The following is a 17,310-nucleotide window of genomic DNA, read 5'->3' as shown; positions in this document are numbered from 1 at the left end:
CAGGTTTTAGGAGAAACGAAGAATTTTTAAAAACACAATTCAACCCCCCCTTCTTGTGTTTTTCTCACCTTCAAAAAATACTTTTTATTCCTATTCTTAACAGAAGAAAAATTGAATTTTTTTACAATAATAAAACGATATTCATTCATTTAAATTGAGAGTATATCATACAATAACATTTTTAACATCGCTAAAAATGTAAAGGGTGAAACTGCGAACACACTCACTTCACCCAAGTTAATAGCATACAACGGCAAAATGCTTACAATTAATATGATAAATTATAAGTCGCGCGAAATATCATGTTTCTAAATCTGCAACTTTGATGTCCAAATCATTGATTGAATCTGTAATTGACTGAGATTGATCTTTCAAAAGAAACCAAACGAACACTGCAACACGTGAAATCAAACGCCGCACAAGACGACGAACAACACAACGCTGTAATCAGACGACGAAATCACAAAAAACACAAAATAAAAAACTTGATACATGTGAAAAATAAAACTTATTTAAGTTGAAAGAAAGCGGGAAAAGATGCATAAGGGTGATTCTAGGTCAAAAAAATGACCTAAAACCACATCTCCTCGATGAATGAAGAAGAAAGAAAACTTAGAGAGACAGTGAAGTTTCTTTCACTAAAAAACTAGAGTCTTTAGAACATTGTTTAAGCACGACCAGGTCATCTTAGTCAATCTGAATTTTTCATGCGGTTCGACTAAAAAATTGATAAAATATGCAGAGCTTAGCCAGTGACGGATCCAGTAATTTCGTCTTGAGGGGGCAAGATTTTATATAATAAATATTAATACAACATTTTTATCAAGATAAAATAATAACGACTATTTAATCTTAAAAAAATAGCGCTTATTTCTTTTTTCACCATACTCTCTTTTTTCCTTCACCAAAAAAAAACCATACTCGCTTTCCGCGTACCCTATTCGGATTATAAAATCCAAAAAATTGAGGGTTTCTAAAGGTGTTTTAACATGTTTTGGAGGATTTGGAAGGGTGTTTACGTTATTCGGATGATAAAATCCGAAATTCGTAGGGCGTGCGAGACTCTTCAACATTTACAAATTAAAATTGTTTTTTACGTGTCTTTAATTATATTTAAAAAGTATCGTAGAATTTTTTTCATTTTCAACACTATAAAAAATATGTCTCTATGTATGTGAAAAAAATTATTCAAAATTTCATCTTAGATACATTTGTACATTTGATTTTATAAAATTCATGAGAAAGTGTCCCGAGCAAATCGCGAACAGTGCTTAACCAATAAAAATACTTGTTGGCCGGAATTCATGGGGACATGGGACAATTTTTTTTTTTTTGGCATACAGGGGAATCACAATCGGGATACGCTCGTGAGAATATGTCTCGCGATAAGTATCTTTATCCTTTACAAATATTGTCTTGAATGTTAAAACCAACCAAGATCTGTACCAAAAAAAAAAAAAAACCAACCAAGATCTGCAACAACACGAAAGTACACAACAACTTCGCAGATGTGTAATGTGTTGATATGTGTTTGCGTCAAAACCTAGCCGCCGCTTGAACACAGCATAAGACCTAGTAGCAGTGGTTGAGTTCAGACATGAATTATTTTGATAGGTTAGATGAAGACATCGTTCCATTCCACATCCTTCCACGTCTGGACGGTGAAACCTTAATGGTGTTATCATGGGTCTCTCCCGAATTCCGCCACTTGATCATAAACAACGATGATCTAATGCGTACGATTTGCATCTCCACCTGGCCTTCCTTGCTTCTCTCAGATGGGATTGGTTGCCGAAAGATCTCCAGATTCCCCGGTAGGTACCGTTCTTTCTTCTGCCAGACGTTCCCTCCCATTGATGAACATCATCCTCTTCCTCCTCCCCCCCCTCCTCCTCGTCCCATGACATTTTTCATGTACACCATGGATGTATTTTTACGGGGACAACGAGAACCTTGTTATTCAGATCTTACATTTGAACAAGTAAGCACAACAGACTCAACCTTAGAATCGCTTTTGGGCACCAAGTTGTTCAACAGCTTGAGAAGTACTCATTTTAGAATGGATTTTTCTTCGTGCGGGGATGGAAGGAAATTCTTTCATGTAAAGATAGAGGGTTGTGAAGAATACTTGAAACAAAATATGAGGTTTAGTTTTGTGGTTGTCGAAACATTAAGAGAGTGTGCGGGGAGCTTGTTTCATCCTTCTACTTGTAAACCTGTTTCGGTGAAAAAGATGAAAATAGACGGGACCATAGGGGCTGAAGTGGTGTTTGAGACCTTCATACCTGCGCCTGTAGGGTTTTATACACAGATGGTCAAGTGTGAGGTGAAGATCACGTGCAGCTGGGAAGAAGGTGAAGAAGATAGGTTCTACGTGGACATAATTACCTTTACAATGTATGATATGAATGGAAAACAAGTAAGGTCTAGGAATGGTAACTTAATCATCTCCAATGCTATTGAAAATGGGGAGAGGAAGATCAACAACAATTCAGACTCATAAAGCCTTGTGTGGTGCCGGTGGCATGATGGTAATTATAATTAGCAGTTGTTCTTGTTCGAACTCCTTTATTATTAATAATAATAATAATTTGGACCAAGATGGATGGATGGTAATTTATATTTGTGTAAGTTTCATTTTATATATTGATTCTAACCTAAGTGATGATGGTTTTATTTGTGAACGTTAAGTTTTGAGTTTAAGTTTGAATTTAAATTTACAGTTGAGTTTTTCATTATTGCCACATAAAAGCACATTCCTATATAAACAACTAAAAGGCCGTTACTTACAAAAACAAGAGGATATAAGGTTTGTTTGGTGTCTACTGTCTAGGGTGGGGAAGTTAAATAAAGAGTGGAGTGATAAGGAGGTTAGGGACGGAAATATATACTTGGGTGCCTTTGGCTTTGGTATCTTTGGGTGCCTTTGGTTCATTTTAGATGAGAGAGAATGAATGGTTAAGAGAGAGATGAGAACAAAGGCACCAATGGCAAAGGCACTGAAGTGCAACCCAGCACTTAGGAGTTTGTTTCATAAACTCTTTCCGTTGATTTCTGAACATATATATATTGTAACGACATCTTCAGTTCTTCATAAATAGATATTAGATACTTATTTTGAATTGAGAAACTCTTGTGAGCTGTCAGAAACTAATCCAAAATTGGGCTAAATCCACTCTTGTATTGTCATGCAAAAAAAATAATTACTTGTTAACCTTACGTTTCCGTCAAAAGCTGCTTGTCCATGTGAATGAGCCATAATGCACTTATGAAGCTGACGGGAATAACCCTTTGGTTTGGATGATCCAATACAAGACTACTGTGAAGATCCTGTGATAACTCTGTCACTGTGTCCGGACCTAGTTGTTTGATATGAAGACGAAGATTGTGCCTTCCAAGTTTGCCTCCTGAGCTTACCTCTGTAAGCTCGTATGTACTAGATGATTCCTGCAAACAATTAACAAAGAATTACAAACCAATCATGTCAAGGTTCTTCTACATATCCCACCCTTGCATAACTTCTCAAATCTCAAAAATAGTATAGCATAATGCTAACTGCTACAAAACAAACACCACACAAAATGCAAGAGGTTATTTAATTTTTATACAATTACTTCTCTATCCTCACTAGCGATCTTTTACACTTCCATTGATCTGTGCATGGTTAGCCATTATCTTCATTAAAAGTCCATATGAAAATTTTCGTATTAAATAGCAAAGCTCAATAGAAAATAATTTTTTTGAAGTCAATACTTGATATATAGATTATAAAGGCAATATAAGTACTTGTAGTGTGATATTGTGATAAGAAGTAAGAACCTAATGGCAAATGATGAAAATACTTCTATCATCTACTAAAACCTAATTTGTTTTGCAAATGATTCTGTTTTCTTCGTTACATTTGGTTAGTGACCTGCGGTGTACAACTTGTATTCACCGATAAGTTGATAGTCGATCAAGCATAGCAAAGCGAATAGGGCTAAAAGCGCAACGAGCACAGGAAGGTAATCTTGCAATGGAATTGTAGTATTTAACCACAGCATTATACCATATAACACTAAGAATTGCATATAATCAAAAAAACTACAATGCAGCTTCTCTGTTGTCAAAGACGTAGTCATACTCTGTAATCTTTGGTATGACTATGATAGACAACAGAAACTCAGTAGCAGTCAACAGAAACTCAGTGTCAATGAAAATTTCATGGTTTTTCTTTTAAATATTTTATAAATTCTGTAAAAATATACAGGGAATATATTTCTGATAGTAATTTTAAAGAAATATTTTAATTTAAATTAAATATAACTCGATTGTTTGTTACTAGCAGAGATTGCATATATGGTATAATCAAAAGCTCTGTAGAATCGACATTTTCGATCAATGCGTGTCCGGTGTCCGACGTGATTATATTCAATTTATAGAATTTTTTCAAATTATTATCGGTATGACTTGTTAGTGTCTTGTCCGGTGTCCATGTATGTGTCGGTGCTTCATAGATCAAAATGCTGTAACTCATGAAACACAAGGTGCATGAAGGAGATTTTGGGGGGGACCCGAGTAAGTTCATAACAAACAAAAATGATTTTAAATGTGAAATTAAAAAATGAAAAACTTAATATCCAAATTACAGTGCATGTAGGAGATGAAACAGTACTAGTAAATTTTAAGGGAAGCACAAAAATGTTTCAGCTATAAGTTGAAGAATTCTTATATTTATTTTTATAGTCTTTCAATGACCCAAGCTTTTATAAGCTTCATAAGCTCATTTTGATTAAAAATATTTCATAAACTACAGAACCTAATCTAAATTAGGCTAAAGAAAGAAGAATTAAATTGAAGGTTATGAGTGTTAATTGGTCATAGTACTTTTTGGGTCATGAATGTTCGGCAATCAGAATTTAATTGTTGAAAAATAGAGATTTTATTTTTTTATTTCTGATTTTTTGTTGCTTGTAATTTTCCTTAAAGAATCTGGATTCTTGCAGCTCATGCCCACAGTTCTATGGTTTTTACTTTTCAAGCTTGAGTCCATTAAATTCAGAGCCTCCAGATATCAGAAACTGGTTGTCAAGCTACATGTATGAGTCTTCAACATTTGATACAAGTAGTCTTGTAAGTAGTGAAGAAGTTTCTGAAGGGAATAAGTGTGTGGATGAGAGACTTGACTTTGAAGTCGTAAATAAAGATCATGGTTGGTCCGAGAATGTGCAACCGAAATTTTGTGCTCAACACAATAGCAGCACTTTTGATAAAAACATGGAGGTAAAGTGAAAATTCCTGATTTCCCTTGTAAAATCTCTGTTATGGAATTAATTGATTAGTAATGTGAATTGGTTAAATGATCAATGTTCCTGAATTTTGATTATGCATCTTAGTAATATGGCAATAAACATTTATGCTCAATTGCACCTTGAAGTAGGTCATTAGTTAGTTGATGACATGAATGGATATTGTTTTCTTTGCCAAACTTCAAAGGTGAACATTTATGCTCTCATTTGCACCTAAAAATAGATCCTTCAGTTAAGGGATGACATGAATGGCTACTGTTTTCTTTGCAGAAGTTCAACGAAAGAAAGTTTTATTGATATATGAATCGAAATACATGAATGTGTTCCCAAGTAATTTGAGCTCACAGTTTTTCTGCGGTGGACAATGACAGGGTGATGGACTGAGGTTAGTGCTGGAATGAAGAAAACTTTAACTATTGACAATACTTTAAATCCAGAAAAGATTTTGCAGCCATGCATGCAAGATAAGGCACTTCATCATACTTTTGATTCAACCAAGGATAAGAAGACGGTGAACTGCAATCATGGAAGTCCTGCTTGTAATGGAGAAGCGCGCTTAACGTCAATGGACACTGAGACATGTGCAATGAGACCTCCAAAGCTGGTACACAAGCATTATACCGAAGAAGCAAAATCAAAAGCACAAATCCAAGCTGACAAGCCTGACATTAGCACTAACTTAACTAAAAGTTTCTCAGAACGAAGCTCATCTTGTACAAGAAATAAAGAAAATGATGGTTTTGTTACAACGAGGAAGAACAGTTGCATCAGAGCAAATAATGAAAATTCTTGGAAGAAACCAGAAAAGACATTATCGCAGTGTTCAACAAGTACAGGAACAGTTCCATTTCCATGTCAAAGAGAAAGGCATTGACAGAAGCAACCAATCTTCGACTGTCCAATGTCATGGAGATTACAGGGAAATGGCAATGCCCACAGAAACGTAAACTTGATAGTGGGCCTGCTTTGAAGCAACTTAGGCTTGAGCGATAAGTTCACAAGGCTGGAAATATATCACCTCATTGACAAACTTGGCTCATTTCCTAATTGCTATAGCATATTGGTTGTCCATGAACGTAATAGTACTATAGCATTAGGAAATACAAAATTGCTGAAACTTTAGAGGTGTATTACATAGATTATCTTGTATTACTCATGCGATTTGGTTGAGAGGATTGCGGTATGGTTGTTTGTAGAATAATTTTTTATTACTGATAATTACTCAATTTTGATTAGCATCCATAAAGATTGTTGAATCTGCATGGTCTTGAAGACATCAAGAAAAAAACATATATGCAGGAAATATACAAATAAGAAAGAAATCATAACAGATAATAATCATAAACATTGTATGATTGTATAAAAGTGTCGATGTTGGTATTTAGAACAAATATGAGATCGACTTTCTTGCCCCCTTGATAGTTTTGGCTGGAAGGTATGGAAGTCAAATATTAGCCGTCACAGGAATATTCTCGAACCATTCAGGAGCCACATATCGTCGCGATCCTCTGATCATGGTTTTCGTTCTACTTTGATCAGCCAACAACAACTTGGCTAATCCGAATTCAGAAATCCTCACCGTGATGTACTCATGTATGAGTATATTTTGAGGCTTTATATCACAATGAATGATTGGAGTGTCACACTCTTCATGTAAATACACCAACCCTCTGGAAAACCCCAAAGCAAATCCAACCCTTTGATTCCAAGTTGGTTTTGTTTGTCCAAACAAGATGTCTGCAAGACAACCATTGCTCATGAAATCATACACCAACATTCTATGATTTCCCTCATCACTATATCCAATCAACCTTACCAAGTTTTTGTGGCAGGTTTTACCAATGGCCCTCAACTCAGTCTTAAATTCTTTCTCCCGGTCGTGCGCTAACCGATCCAATCTCTTAATTGCTACAATACTACAAGACGCTGCTGCTTTTAATTTACCTTTGTAAACAATTCCAAAGGAACCTCTACCTAGTTCTTCAATAAAAACCATGTGTAGTTTCTTTTAACACGTGATAACTAAATTAAACCAACATAAATTTGTTTCCAGGAGAGTTGCGCCTGTGACAACCCTTTTCGGTTTCAACAAAGTCACCAAAACAACTGCCGCCAAGAGTATGCTATTGAAGACAGCAGAACCAATGAGTAAACCTTGAAGAATAGGGTTAACTTGGTCGTCTTTCTTCGAATCCATGGAAGGACTAGTACCTATTTTACCAAGAGGAGAAAGTCTTGTATTGATAAGTACTAAAGTACCACCACCATCTTCTCTTCCATTAGCAAGAGGCGATCTTTTCTTCCAACATTTTTCATCTCTGAAGACAACAGCAGGACACAAGATTGTTGAGACTCCTGTTGAGAATAAGGCTGCATCCGTTCATAATCTGATAAAGGCCAATTCATATTTGTAAGATTAATAAACTCATATGACTCTTCTGGTTTCACATTCAATCCTTACCTTCACCATTGTCACCTCCACAACCAAGTGGGAAATTCTTAGACTATGCGTTGAAAATTGCAAGTATCAAAATAATTCTTATTTCTTGGATATTAAAGATGATGTGAATGGTCAATTTGAATTTGAAAGGTCTAATCTGGGAACACCTCAAAAAATGGGAAACATTGTCGATAATTGTGATGGATGTTGACAAGGAAAATATCGTAGGACAGTATTCACTTCCACTTCCCCCCTGTGAGCTGTGTTGATGGGTCTTAATCCAGAAGCAATATTTTTAAGGATGGGAAATCACCTTTCTTGCATAGTGAATAATGATGCATTTTATAGAACATTTCAAATCTACGTTTTGGATTTTGAGTTAGGAAAATGGTCTCTTTATCATGAGATAGGACCTTTTGATTTTGCGACTGCTTGCGGCCATGAGATTCATATTCTGTGTGTGGTGTTTTGTTTCTGGATCAACCATCAAATTATCTTTCGAGCATCTCTATCAAAAAGGGGAAACAGGACATTGTTGTGGGTGATATCAAGGCATGGCTTCACACTAAGAGTGTTTTTTTTTTTTTGAAAGGATTCACACTAAGAGTGTTGTTTCAAAGTACTCCACCATAGTTGGGTTTTCTTGTAAGATATAGTATGTAGTAGTATTATTTATTCTGGTTTTTCTAACCTATTCAACATTGCATAGATTAAGGTCCAATAAATACACCACTTTAACCAACATAAATTGTCTTTTTAATTGTATTTTCTTGAAAAATGATTTTTTTTATCTCTCTCCTATTAACCAATCTATTTATTTTTTGAATAAATCTTCTATTTTCTCTCCTTAAATAAGAAAAAATTATATTTTTTATATGATTAATTCACCAAAAAATATTATGCGTTTTATTATACTGAAAATCTATTTACTATTTTGACCTTAGTAATTAATTACATCTTGTTTCTTTTCAAAAAAGTTAAGTGCTGAAAAAATAAAAATAAAATTTAATTGATATATGAGATTGCATTTGATCCCCAACGTAGATATTGAAAAAAAAATTAATTAGTTGGATAATTACTGATTTTTTATACTATAACAAATGGCACTATATCGGATCAAAACAATGGTTGGAAGCAGTGGCGTATCCAGGAGGATCCCGAGTCAGGGAGTGCGGAATTTTTTAACTTCATAAGTTATTATTAATAGTATAAAAAAGTACAAATTTAGATTAAAAAAATGTGTATCACTAAATGCAAAATGATTGTTCATTTTTGTCTTTGTCACTATTGAAGTCATCGTTTTTCTTAAATTCTTGAATAATTTTCAATGAAGAAAACTTATCAAATAAAAAGTGATAATTTGTTCACATAAATATGTGAACTATCCTCACAATCAATTTGGAGCTAGAATTTTAAGTCTCTTTTGTTCAAACAATTCTTATTTTTCTTATATCATGGCCTTCACCTGGCAACGATATAACTATTTGTCAATATTGAAGCCATAGTTCTTAAATTCTTGAATTCTTTTCAAAGAAGAAAATTTATCAAATAACAAGTGATAATTTGCTCACGTAAATATGTGAACTATCATCACAATTAATTTGGAGCTAGAATTTTAAGTCTTTTCGGTTCTAACAATACTATTTTTTTTATTTGGGCTCTAAACAATAGTAGATGACCCGATAAAGAAACTTGATAGCAAGTGATCCACAAATCTTATGCTCTAATACCATGTTTAAACTTAGGTTTAACTCATCATCTTAAAACTGACTTGTGATGTGATATTGTCTTCATCAAATTATCACTTTATAATTTTGTTGTTAGATTGAGCAAGAAGACATAGAGCGTTAAACCACGTTAAATTCGAGTGTTCTTTCGCTTCGCTGCCCAATCAAATTTAGATTTTACTTTTTATATAAAGATTGTTAACAAGTTCTTTTAGAAGTTATACCACTTGTTAAAGAACTGGTAAATATAAAAAGAGTAATGATAACTAAACACAAAACATTTGACGCAAATACAACATTATGGGCCATTTAGACATTTCAACCATAAAATAGGGGAAATTTTTATCAAATCTCCACACACCCATCTTCATCTCATTTTCTCTGCGTTCTCTCTATTCCTCCCCAGACCACAATCTCTCCCAACAACTGTCCTCGCCTACCGTAGTCATCACCACCGCATCCTCTACCATCACAACCACCATCGTCCTCGCCACCAACGAAATTTGTTCAGATATGTACGTGCGGCTGACGAAGTCATCTTCTCCCTCTCGCCGAAGACCCGTTTTCACCACCACCGCGTCATTACTGAGAGAGAGATCATGCAAGAGAGAACTCCGGTGAGATAGAGATGAAGAGTCTAGATTCGTCCTCACCACCACCCTCACATCGGACACCCGATTAGTTTTATCGATGAAGATAACGGCGATGGTCGCCGGTAATTGAGAGAGAGCATGATTGAGAGAGAAGTGGAGGTTACGGTGATGACGCTGCTGATGATGGCGGTGATCAATGAGAACAGTGGCTAAAGAGAGAACCAGCGAGAGGTGGTGTTGAACATAGAGAAAAGACTGAGAGAGAAGAAAAATAATTAAAAAAATGAAAAAAGATGTATTAAGCTACAATGTATGTGGTGTCTGTATTGTGTTTGGCTTTTTGTGTTTACTAATCATTTCTGATATAAAAATAGAGTTGTGTTATTTTAACAACCATTTTGTTGACAACTTAGGAGACAATTATAAATTACAAAGAAAAAATAGATATTGACACAAAAATCAAAACAACAGAGAGATACAGTAAAATATGATGTGAGTATGAGAGAGAAAATTGTCACAAAAGTTATCACAAAATGGTTTTACAAATATCATTTATCATAAAAATATCATATTGGAAGTTGTGTTTCAATTTGAGGAAAGTTTAAAAATTATTGTTTTCATCATAATATTTTACTTTTAAATTCTTCAACAAGTGTATTAAAGAAACATGTTAGCAAGACCCATTTTTATATATGGTAAGTCATCCGTAATCTTAGGATCTATTTTGAGGTTATAATATAGAATTTGTATTTTTATTACGGAAAATGCTACTTCTCAAGAAAAATAGCTTCAAGAATTTTTCAAGGCACAGTTGGCAAATTTTAATTGGATGATTTATTTGTCCACTTCCTATTTTTCAGCCACACCTCCTTGAATTGTGGCAAATAGTGCATTGTGATTGGCTATTCTTTATTCTTGAAAAATTCTTGATGTTATTTTTCTAGAGATATAGCATTGCTCTTTTATTACATCATTAATCTATTTTCGAAATTTGCTAGGTTCTCATAAATTTGTTCACGGTTTTATGACAAATGTACTTAACTCGTATAGTATGATAGTTTGTATTTAATTTAACTTTTGATACGATCTCTTTTGAGTAAGGATCAAACTCCAATATATGTTAAAAAGAAATAGAGAAAAAAGATTAAAATATTACTGATTAATTTCTTCTGCCTTTCATTGATCAGTGTTTCAAAGTTATACAAATGGATTTGGCTTAAGGAAACGGATTGTAAGTAAATGCATAACAGAACGAGAATCATAAGTCTTTCGGAAATGGATAGATTCTTCAATTTTACATTATCTTCTTCGAACTGAATTAAATGAGCTGATGCCTCATGTCTCTGCCTCCCTAAAGCAAATAACATCATGTTCTAATGTCGCATTGCATTCACCATTAAATTTCCAGTGAATAATTTAATTAGAGGGTCAATATAGCGAATATTTTGGAGGGGATTGGATTCTTCCTCCAGCAAAAGAAAGACAATGTCATGTGAGAATCCAGAACACCATAAAATCCAAGAGATCATTATTGAGGTCAATTATTTTCTAACCAAGCCTTTGGTGGTCCACTCAATCTCGATATAATTTTACAAATTAAACAAGGTTTCAAATTAGTTAAACTTCTTGTGGTCTTTCACTCAAATTAAGTTAGAGTATTATTTCAGGATTCTCTAATCATGGTCAAATGTATACAACTAAAATAAAATGAAAACTGAGCTAGAATCCTAATGACTCTGTAGATCAACATACAACAGCCTCTAGTTTTGTGATGTTGTAATGATGAGCATCAAATTTTGCAACCTGAAAATTAATTGCTTCCAGACGATGATGGATCCTTAAAACAAAATAGACACCATAAGAGTTTTTTTCGTTCAAGAAAAATATACATGTTTGACTCTACTTAATGGTACATATCATATCACATGTTATAGTTATATGAATTTATTAATTTTAAAATAGCATTATTCGATTTCATGAGTAAAAGTTTTTTTTTGAAGGAATGAGTAAAAGAAATGATGGCTAATTATTATTTTTTTAATAAAAAATATTTATCGATGAAATAAAAAAAAATATCGCATGACTAAACTTCATATTATTAAAGCGCTCTTCTCCTAGAAAACTGATGGTTAACAAAAAAATAGCTTTAATATAATGAATAATACATTTTTTATTAAAATTTTCTAATTCTTTAATAATTATAACATTCACATGTGTTTTGTAAAAAATTAAAAAGGAGTAAAAAAAAAACATAGCTTTAGTATAATAAATAATACATTATTTAATTAAAAATTTAATTCTTTAATAATTGCCACATTTTTTTTAAGGATTAATAGTTGCCACATGTATCAAATAGTTTATGTTAAACCTTAATTTAATCTTTCTATTTATAATTTCGTAATTTTGATCCAATTACTTTCAAAAAAAATTAAACATTTATTCAATATAAGAGATTCAATGAGTGTGTTTGATCTTTTAAAAAATAAAAACATAATACGACAACTCAGATGTACGGTCTTTAATTTGTAAAATTGTTTAAGAGACAAGACAAATTAAAGGCAAAAAGACACATCAAAAACTAAAATATTTGTCTTCATTAAACCATATATCCTACAAGTTCTTTAAAATACAAAGCAAAAATCGTATAAGACCAAAAAAATGTTCAAATACTTAAAAAAATTGTCATGTGTTATTTTGTTTTATGTTTTGATATATGTTATGCTGTAATGTGAGCGTCATTGCAATTAGATATAAAAAATGTGAGTGTTGACGTGTAATGTGTACATGGGTGGTAGATAATGATGACGGCGAAAGGACAGAACCCAAATCCAAATCTAAATCTAATTTCTAAAGTCAGTCAGTGTGATTTCAACTTACAAACTTCACACAATTCATTCATATCGATCGACAAACTCTTTTCTTTTCTGACATCAAATTCTCTCAATCTCTGTTCTGTTCTGTTCTGTTCCTCCACTCTGTCTGTCTGTCTGTCTCGTAAGTTTCTCTTCTCAGTCAGATCCATCCACCTCACCTCACTTTTCCATTTCAATTTCTATTTTTATTTTATCAATTAAACAAATCTCTTTGTGCTGTTGTTGATCATTTTGCAGATAGGAAAGTTTCTTTCTTCTTTTCTTTCTGCATAAGAATGAAACTGTGATTCATAATAATTCGAGGAGGAGGATTGTGGAAACTGTCAACTGTCAACCACCACAATGCGGTGGTTTCAGTTGAGTACAACAAGTTCCGACCGGAACACTCAGAATGCGTCTCGTGCTATGGTGTATCTCAATGTATATGATCTTACCCCAATCAATAATTATCTTTATCTCTTTGGCTTCGGTATCTTTCATTCAGGCATTGAAGGTTTGTCTCTTTCTGCTCTGTTTTCTTGTCTTTGGTTATTGTTATTCTTCGACTTTGTTATCATATGATATCGAAAAAATTAACTAGGTTGAAAGTTACAACTTAACTCACGGTCGGTTTACCTTGCTAGAGCCTAGAGTATAGGATACCATGGTGCAAGTAATATTTGATAATTCAAAAAAAGTGTAGTTTAAAACTAAGCTGTTATTATTGGTATTACTAAATGTTGAGTATGACTCGTATTCTCTGATAAGCGGGGTGACATTCAACCTTTTTTTTTTTTTTTTTTTTTTGAAGACGCCAAGTTAGCCCACCGAAATTGGCACTTGGGAGAATCGAACTTGAGACCTTGAGAGGAGCACACTCTAAGGTCCCAATACATTCAACCTTAGCGGAGCAAAGCTCTCCGCAACATTGTTTAATAGTGAACTTGTAAACTAAGCTGTAGAATAAACAAAGCTTTGTACTCTATAAATAACCCTAATTGATTGCATTATAGTTATAGAAAACTATTGCAGTCATTCTATTGTCAGAGACGTAGACACAGTCGGCTGAACTGGTCATAGAATATGCAGTCAATGGTTCAGTTATTTTTTCAATAACTTAATGAACTGTTGTGACTCTGCCCTAATGTTCTCTCCCTATTCTGCTGCTGTTTTTACCCTTCTTTTTCTTGTTTTATTCCTCTTTGTTAAAGAAATTATAGTGTGCATTGCAGTTTCACTAACTTGTCTATTGTGGGGATTACTTATGTTCGTAATATCCTTCAATGCCAAATTCATTATTTGTGGGGTTACTGATACAATTATAGATGTTTTGACAATGGAGCTTGCATATTCTGAGTATGAATGCATGTGCCATCTTCGTTCATGTTTGCCTGGTAGTAAAGGCTTACCACGTGTATGTATATAGCTGCTGTTATAGTTTAATTGTGCACCTTCTTTTTTTTCCCTATCCGTGTTCTGTTATCACAGTTTAGAGGCTACTTATAGAGTTGCAGTTAATATAAAATATCTGGTTGCAGTGACTGAATCTTGTTACAACTTAGAAGTTTTATTTTAAATATGACGAATGCACGGGAAAGAATTATTTCCCTTGAACAGGGAGTTCGGATGTACTTTTATGCTATTTTACTGAAAGTAAAAACATCTTGCAGTAACTTATTGCCTTTTCTTTTCATGGACAGTACATGGTATGGAATATGGCTTTGGAGCACACGAATACCCAACTAGTGGTGTGTTTGAGGTGGAACCTAAAAATTGCCCTGGCTTCATCTTCAGACGATCGGTATTGTTAGGCAGCACTGATATGTCTCTCACAGAATTCCGTTCTTTCATGGAGCGTATCTCTGCAAAATATCATGGAGACACTTACCATCTAATTGCCAAAAATTGCAACCATTTTACGAATGAAGTTTGCCAACAACTAACTGGAAATCCTATTCCTGGATGGGTAAACCGACTTGCTCGTGTAGGTGAGAATCATTCTGATAACTAGTTCTTGTTGCATAAATCATAATTTGATATTTTTGATGAACATGTGTCATCTACATTAGTATGCCGCCTACCATTCTTCTCTAGTTTTTGGTTTCATAAGAGGCAGCCCTACTTGCGTCAACTATTGGGCTGCAGTAAATATTGAAATAGATTTAACAAAAGTTTGATGGGATTAGTGATGCAAAAATGCTTACAGTTGAACTTCATTTTGTGAACCGGGCGATTGCACATTCTTCTCTAGTTTTTGGTTTCATACGAGGCAGCCCTACTTGCGTCAACTATTGGGCTGCGTTAAATATTGAAATAGATTTAACAAGAGTTTGATGGGATTAGTGATGCAAAAATGCTTACAGTTGAACTTCATTTTGTGAACCGGGCGATTGCACATACTAGTTTTGTTATCATCTGATCATGTGTTGTGTGACTTTTTAGGTTCTTTTTGCAATTGTCTACTGCCAGAAAGCATCCAGGTTGCTGCAGTTAGACATGTTCCCGAACGTCTTTCGTTTGCTGGTAAGATACAGACACTAGAATATTTGCCAATTTGTTCACAATCTTGTATGTTTCCTTTTGGATTATTTTTATTGGCTATCCAAGAAAAACAATATCTAATATGAATGGCCTCATAGAATATGATAAACCTGTTAGGTTTTTTATATACAAAAATACCATATATACTATTACTAACGAAGAAAGTTAAAAAAAAATGCACTCTGTTGCAAACAGCTTTATCTCTATTGGATAAAGCAGTTCAAATTTCCAAAGATAATTCAAATTTCCAAGCATAGTAAATTGCTATGTTCTTGGAATTATTATTTTGATTATTGAGAAGCTCTCATTCATTGAAAGAAGGTGATGGAGATTTTCATTAAGGTATTAAAAATGTGCGAAGTAATGAATGTTCACTTAGTCACTTGTAAAAAGCCACTCTACCACTTTGTGAATAGTGGAAGCATCCCAAATCCAATTGAGTTGAGCAAGTGTGGGCAATCACTTGCAGTGAAACTGTCTTGTAATGTGCTATAATCAGACTTGTAGGGTGATACACAACATGATGGGTTATCAAGTTAAAATATAGGCAAGAGATTTTGCTAAGCTTTTCAATGGATGTAGGGAAGAGATTTCGAATCACATATGTAAATTCTTGTGTGCTCTATCACTTTCTTTCCTGTGTGTTTTATTGTGTGTTTCCCATATTTATTCCTTGGCAGGTGCAATTTTTCTACAACAATTTAATCCCTTGTTAAAATATAGACATGCACATCTGATACCAATTTCAAAGATCCTTGATTAATTGTTGAACCATCTGTTTTGAACTGTTGCAATGTCTCAAAAAGAGCTGCGTAATTCATTGTAAAATTAAATCATGCCTTTCTTTCTAGCTATTTAGATATGGAAATGATTAATGTCGTAAAGCTAATTTTGTTATCAACTCACCAATATGTGACAGAAAAAAACCTGTTACTCTCCTCTCCATCCCCAATCATCTCTTGTTCTTTTTTTTTCTTCTCTTGCTTTATGAGTACTCTCCCTCTCTTTTACAGTGAGATACAATAATCGGTTTAGTGATTTTGAAGACATTTCAAAGTGGTTGCACATTTATTTTTCTTTCGAATGGTAAAGTTTTAGAAATCATATTTTGTAGTCTTGCTATTTGGCTGCATCAACTTAGCATTTACATTTTTGCTGCCATTTTTGTGTGGTAATAGTAGAATCACCACTCTCAGAGTTTTGGATGCTTACTGCTTACTAGCTTTGGAGTGGGAGTGTTGGCTTAGGGCACAATACTGAAATTAGTGGAGATCCGGGCATACAGTTGGTCACTTTGTAATATTTTTTGTTATTGATAACATTTTAGAAAGAAAAGAAATATAACACACCATTCATGATATTTGTGAGAATTTCTTTTGTGATATATATAGCATACTCATTTAGATATTAACAAAACCATGAGAGGAAAGATCTAAGTTTCTGTCTTTGCAGATGATGATGATGGATCAGATTCTGATGGCCTTTCTCTGTCTGTTGAGAGTGAAGAGGAGGAGCCCAATCACCGTCTGCTAAATACATCAAATGGTGATGTTGCCTTTTTAAAGGAAAAACCAGTTCGGCTGGCACGAGAGCACCTATAATTTTATTGGTCTGTCATTTGTTTCTCGTTCTTTCATTGTTCTCTTTGCTTCTACCGCATCTATAGTCTTTGATTGGAGTGTAACAAGTTTCTTAGCTAGATTATTTAAGACTCAAAATGCATGCTTTGTAGTTCGTAGAACAAAGAGGACAATCTGCTGTATAATATGTATATGCCCTGCCCTGTACATGTAAAAGTACAAATTAAAATGTTCAGGTATAATGTTATATAATAAATCTTGGAGTATTAACCATTGCTACCAAGTACCT

At 33.8% G+C, this 17,310-nt stretch overlaps 3 protein-coding genes and 1 pseudogene across 4 annotated transcripts; 3 read left to right on the top strand and 1 right to left on the bottom strand.

The window, feature by feature from the left end:
• Window positions 1-1,407: 1,407 nt before the first annotated feature.
• LOC146919474 (F-box protein At2g27310-like) lies at window positions 1,408-5,002 on the top strand. Its single transcript, XM_085712899.1, has 2 exons — window positions 1,408-2,531; window positions 4,986-5,002. The coding sequence occupies exon 1, from the start codon at window positions 1,598-1,600 to the stop codon at window positions 2,501-2,503; it is 906 nt and encodes a 301-aa protein (XP_085569025.1). The 5' UTR covers window positions 1,408-1,597; the 3' UTR covers window positions 2,504-2,531; window positions 4,986-5,002.
• LOC146919473 (uncharacterized) lies at window positions 4,503-6,514 on the top strand (annotated as a pseudogene). The gene is made up of 3 exons (XR_015011071.1): window positions 4,503-4,507; window positions 4,986-5,262; window positions 5,660-6,514. The product of XR_015011071.1 is annotated as an uncharacterized LOC146919473 (transcript).
• Window positions 6,515-6,732: 218 nt separating this feature from the next.
• LOC146919472 (G-type lectin S-receptor-like serine/threonine-protein kinase RLK1) lies at window positions 6,733-7,284 on the bottom strand. Its single transcript, XM_085711040.1, has one exon. The coding sequence runs from the start codon at window positions 7,282-7,284 to the stop codon at window positions 6,733-6,735; it is 552 nt and encodes a 183-aa protein (XP_085567166.1).
• A 5,588-nt stretch (window positions 7,285-12,872) lies between these two features.
• LOC146919471 (deSI-like protein At4g17486) lies at window positions 12,873-17,304 on the top strand. The gene is made up of 5 exons (XM_085712898.1): window positions 12,873-13,042; window positions 13,159-13,414; window positions 14,601-14,888; window positions 15,343-15,423; window positions 16,894-17,304. Exons 2-5 carry the CDS (start codon window positions 13,264-13,266, stop codon window positions 17,040-17,042), a joined length of 669 nt encoding a protein of 222 aa, XP_085569024.1. The 5' UTR covers window positions 12,873-13,042; window positions 13,159-13,263; the 3' UTR covers window positions 17,043-17,304.
• Window positions 17,305-17,310: the final 6 nt, after the last annotated feature.

This window comes from Medicago sativa, chromosome 5, assembly GCF_051527215.1.
Source record: "Medicago sativa cultivar Bolivia chromosome 5, Bolivia_mono, whole genome shotgun sequence".
Lineage (NCBI taxonomy): Eukaryota > Viridiplantae > Streptophyta > Magnoliopsida > Fabales > Fabaceae > Medicago > Medicago sativa.
Note: the sequence above shows the minus strand (reverse complement) of the source record. Positions and strands in the feature narration are given on the sequence as shown.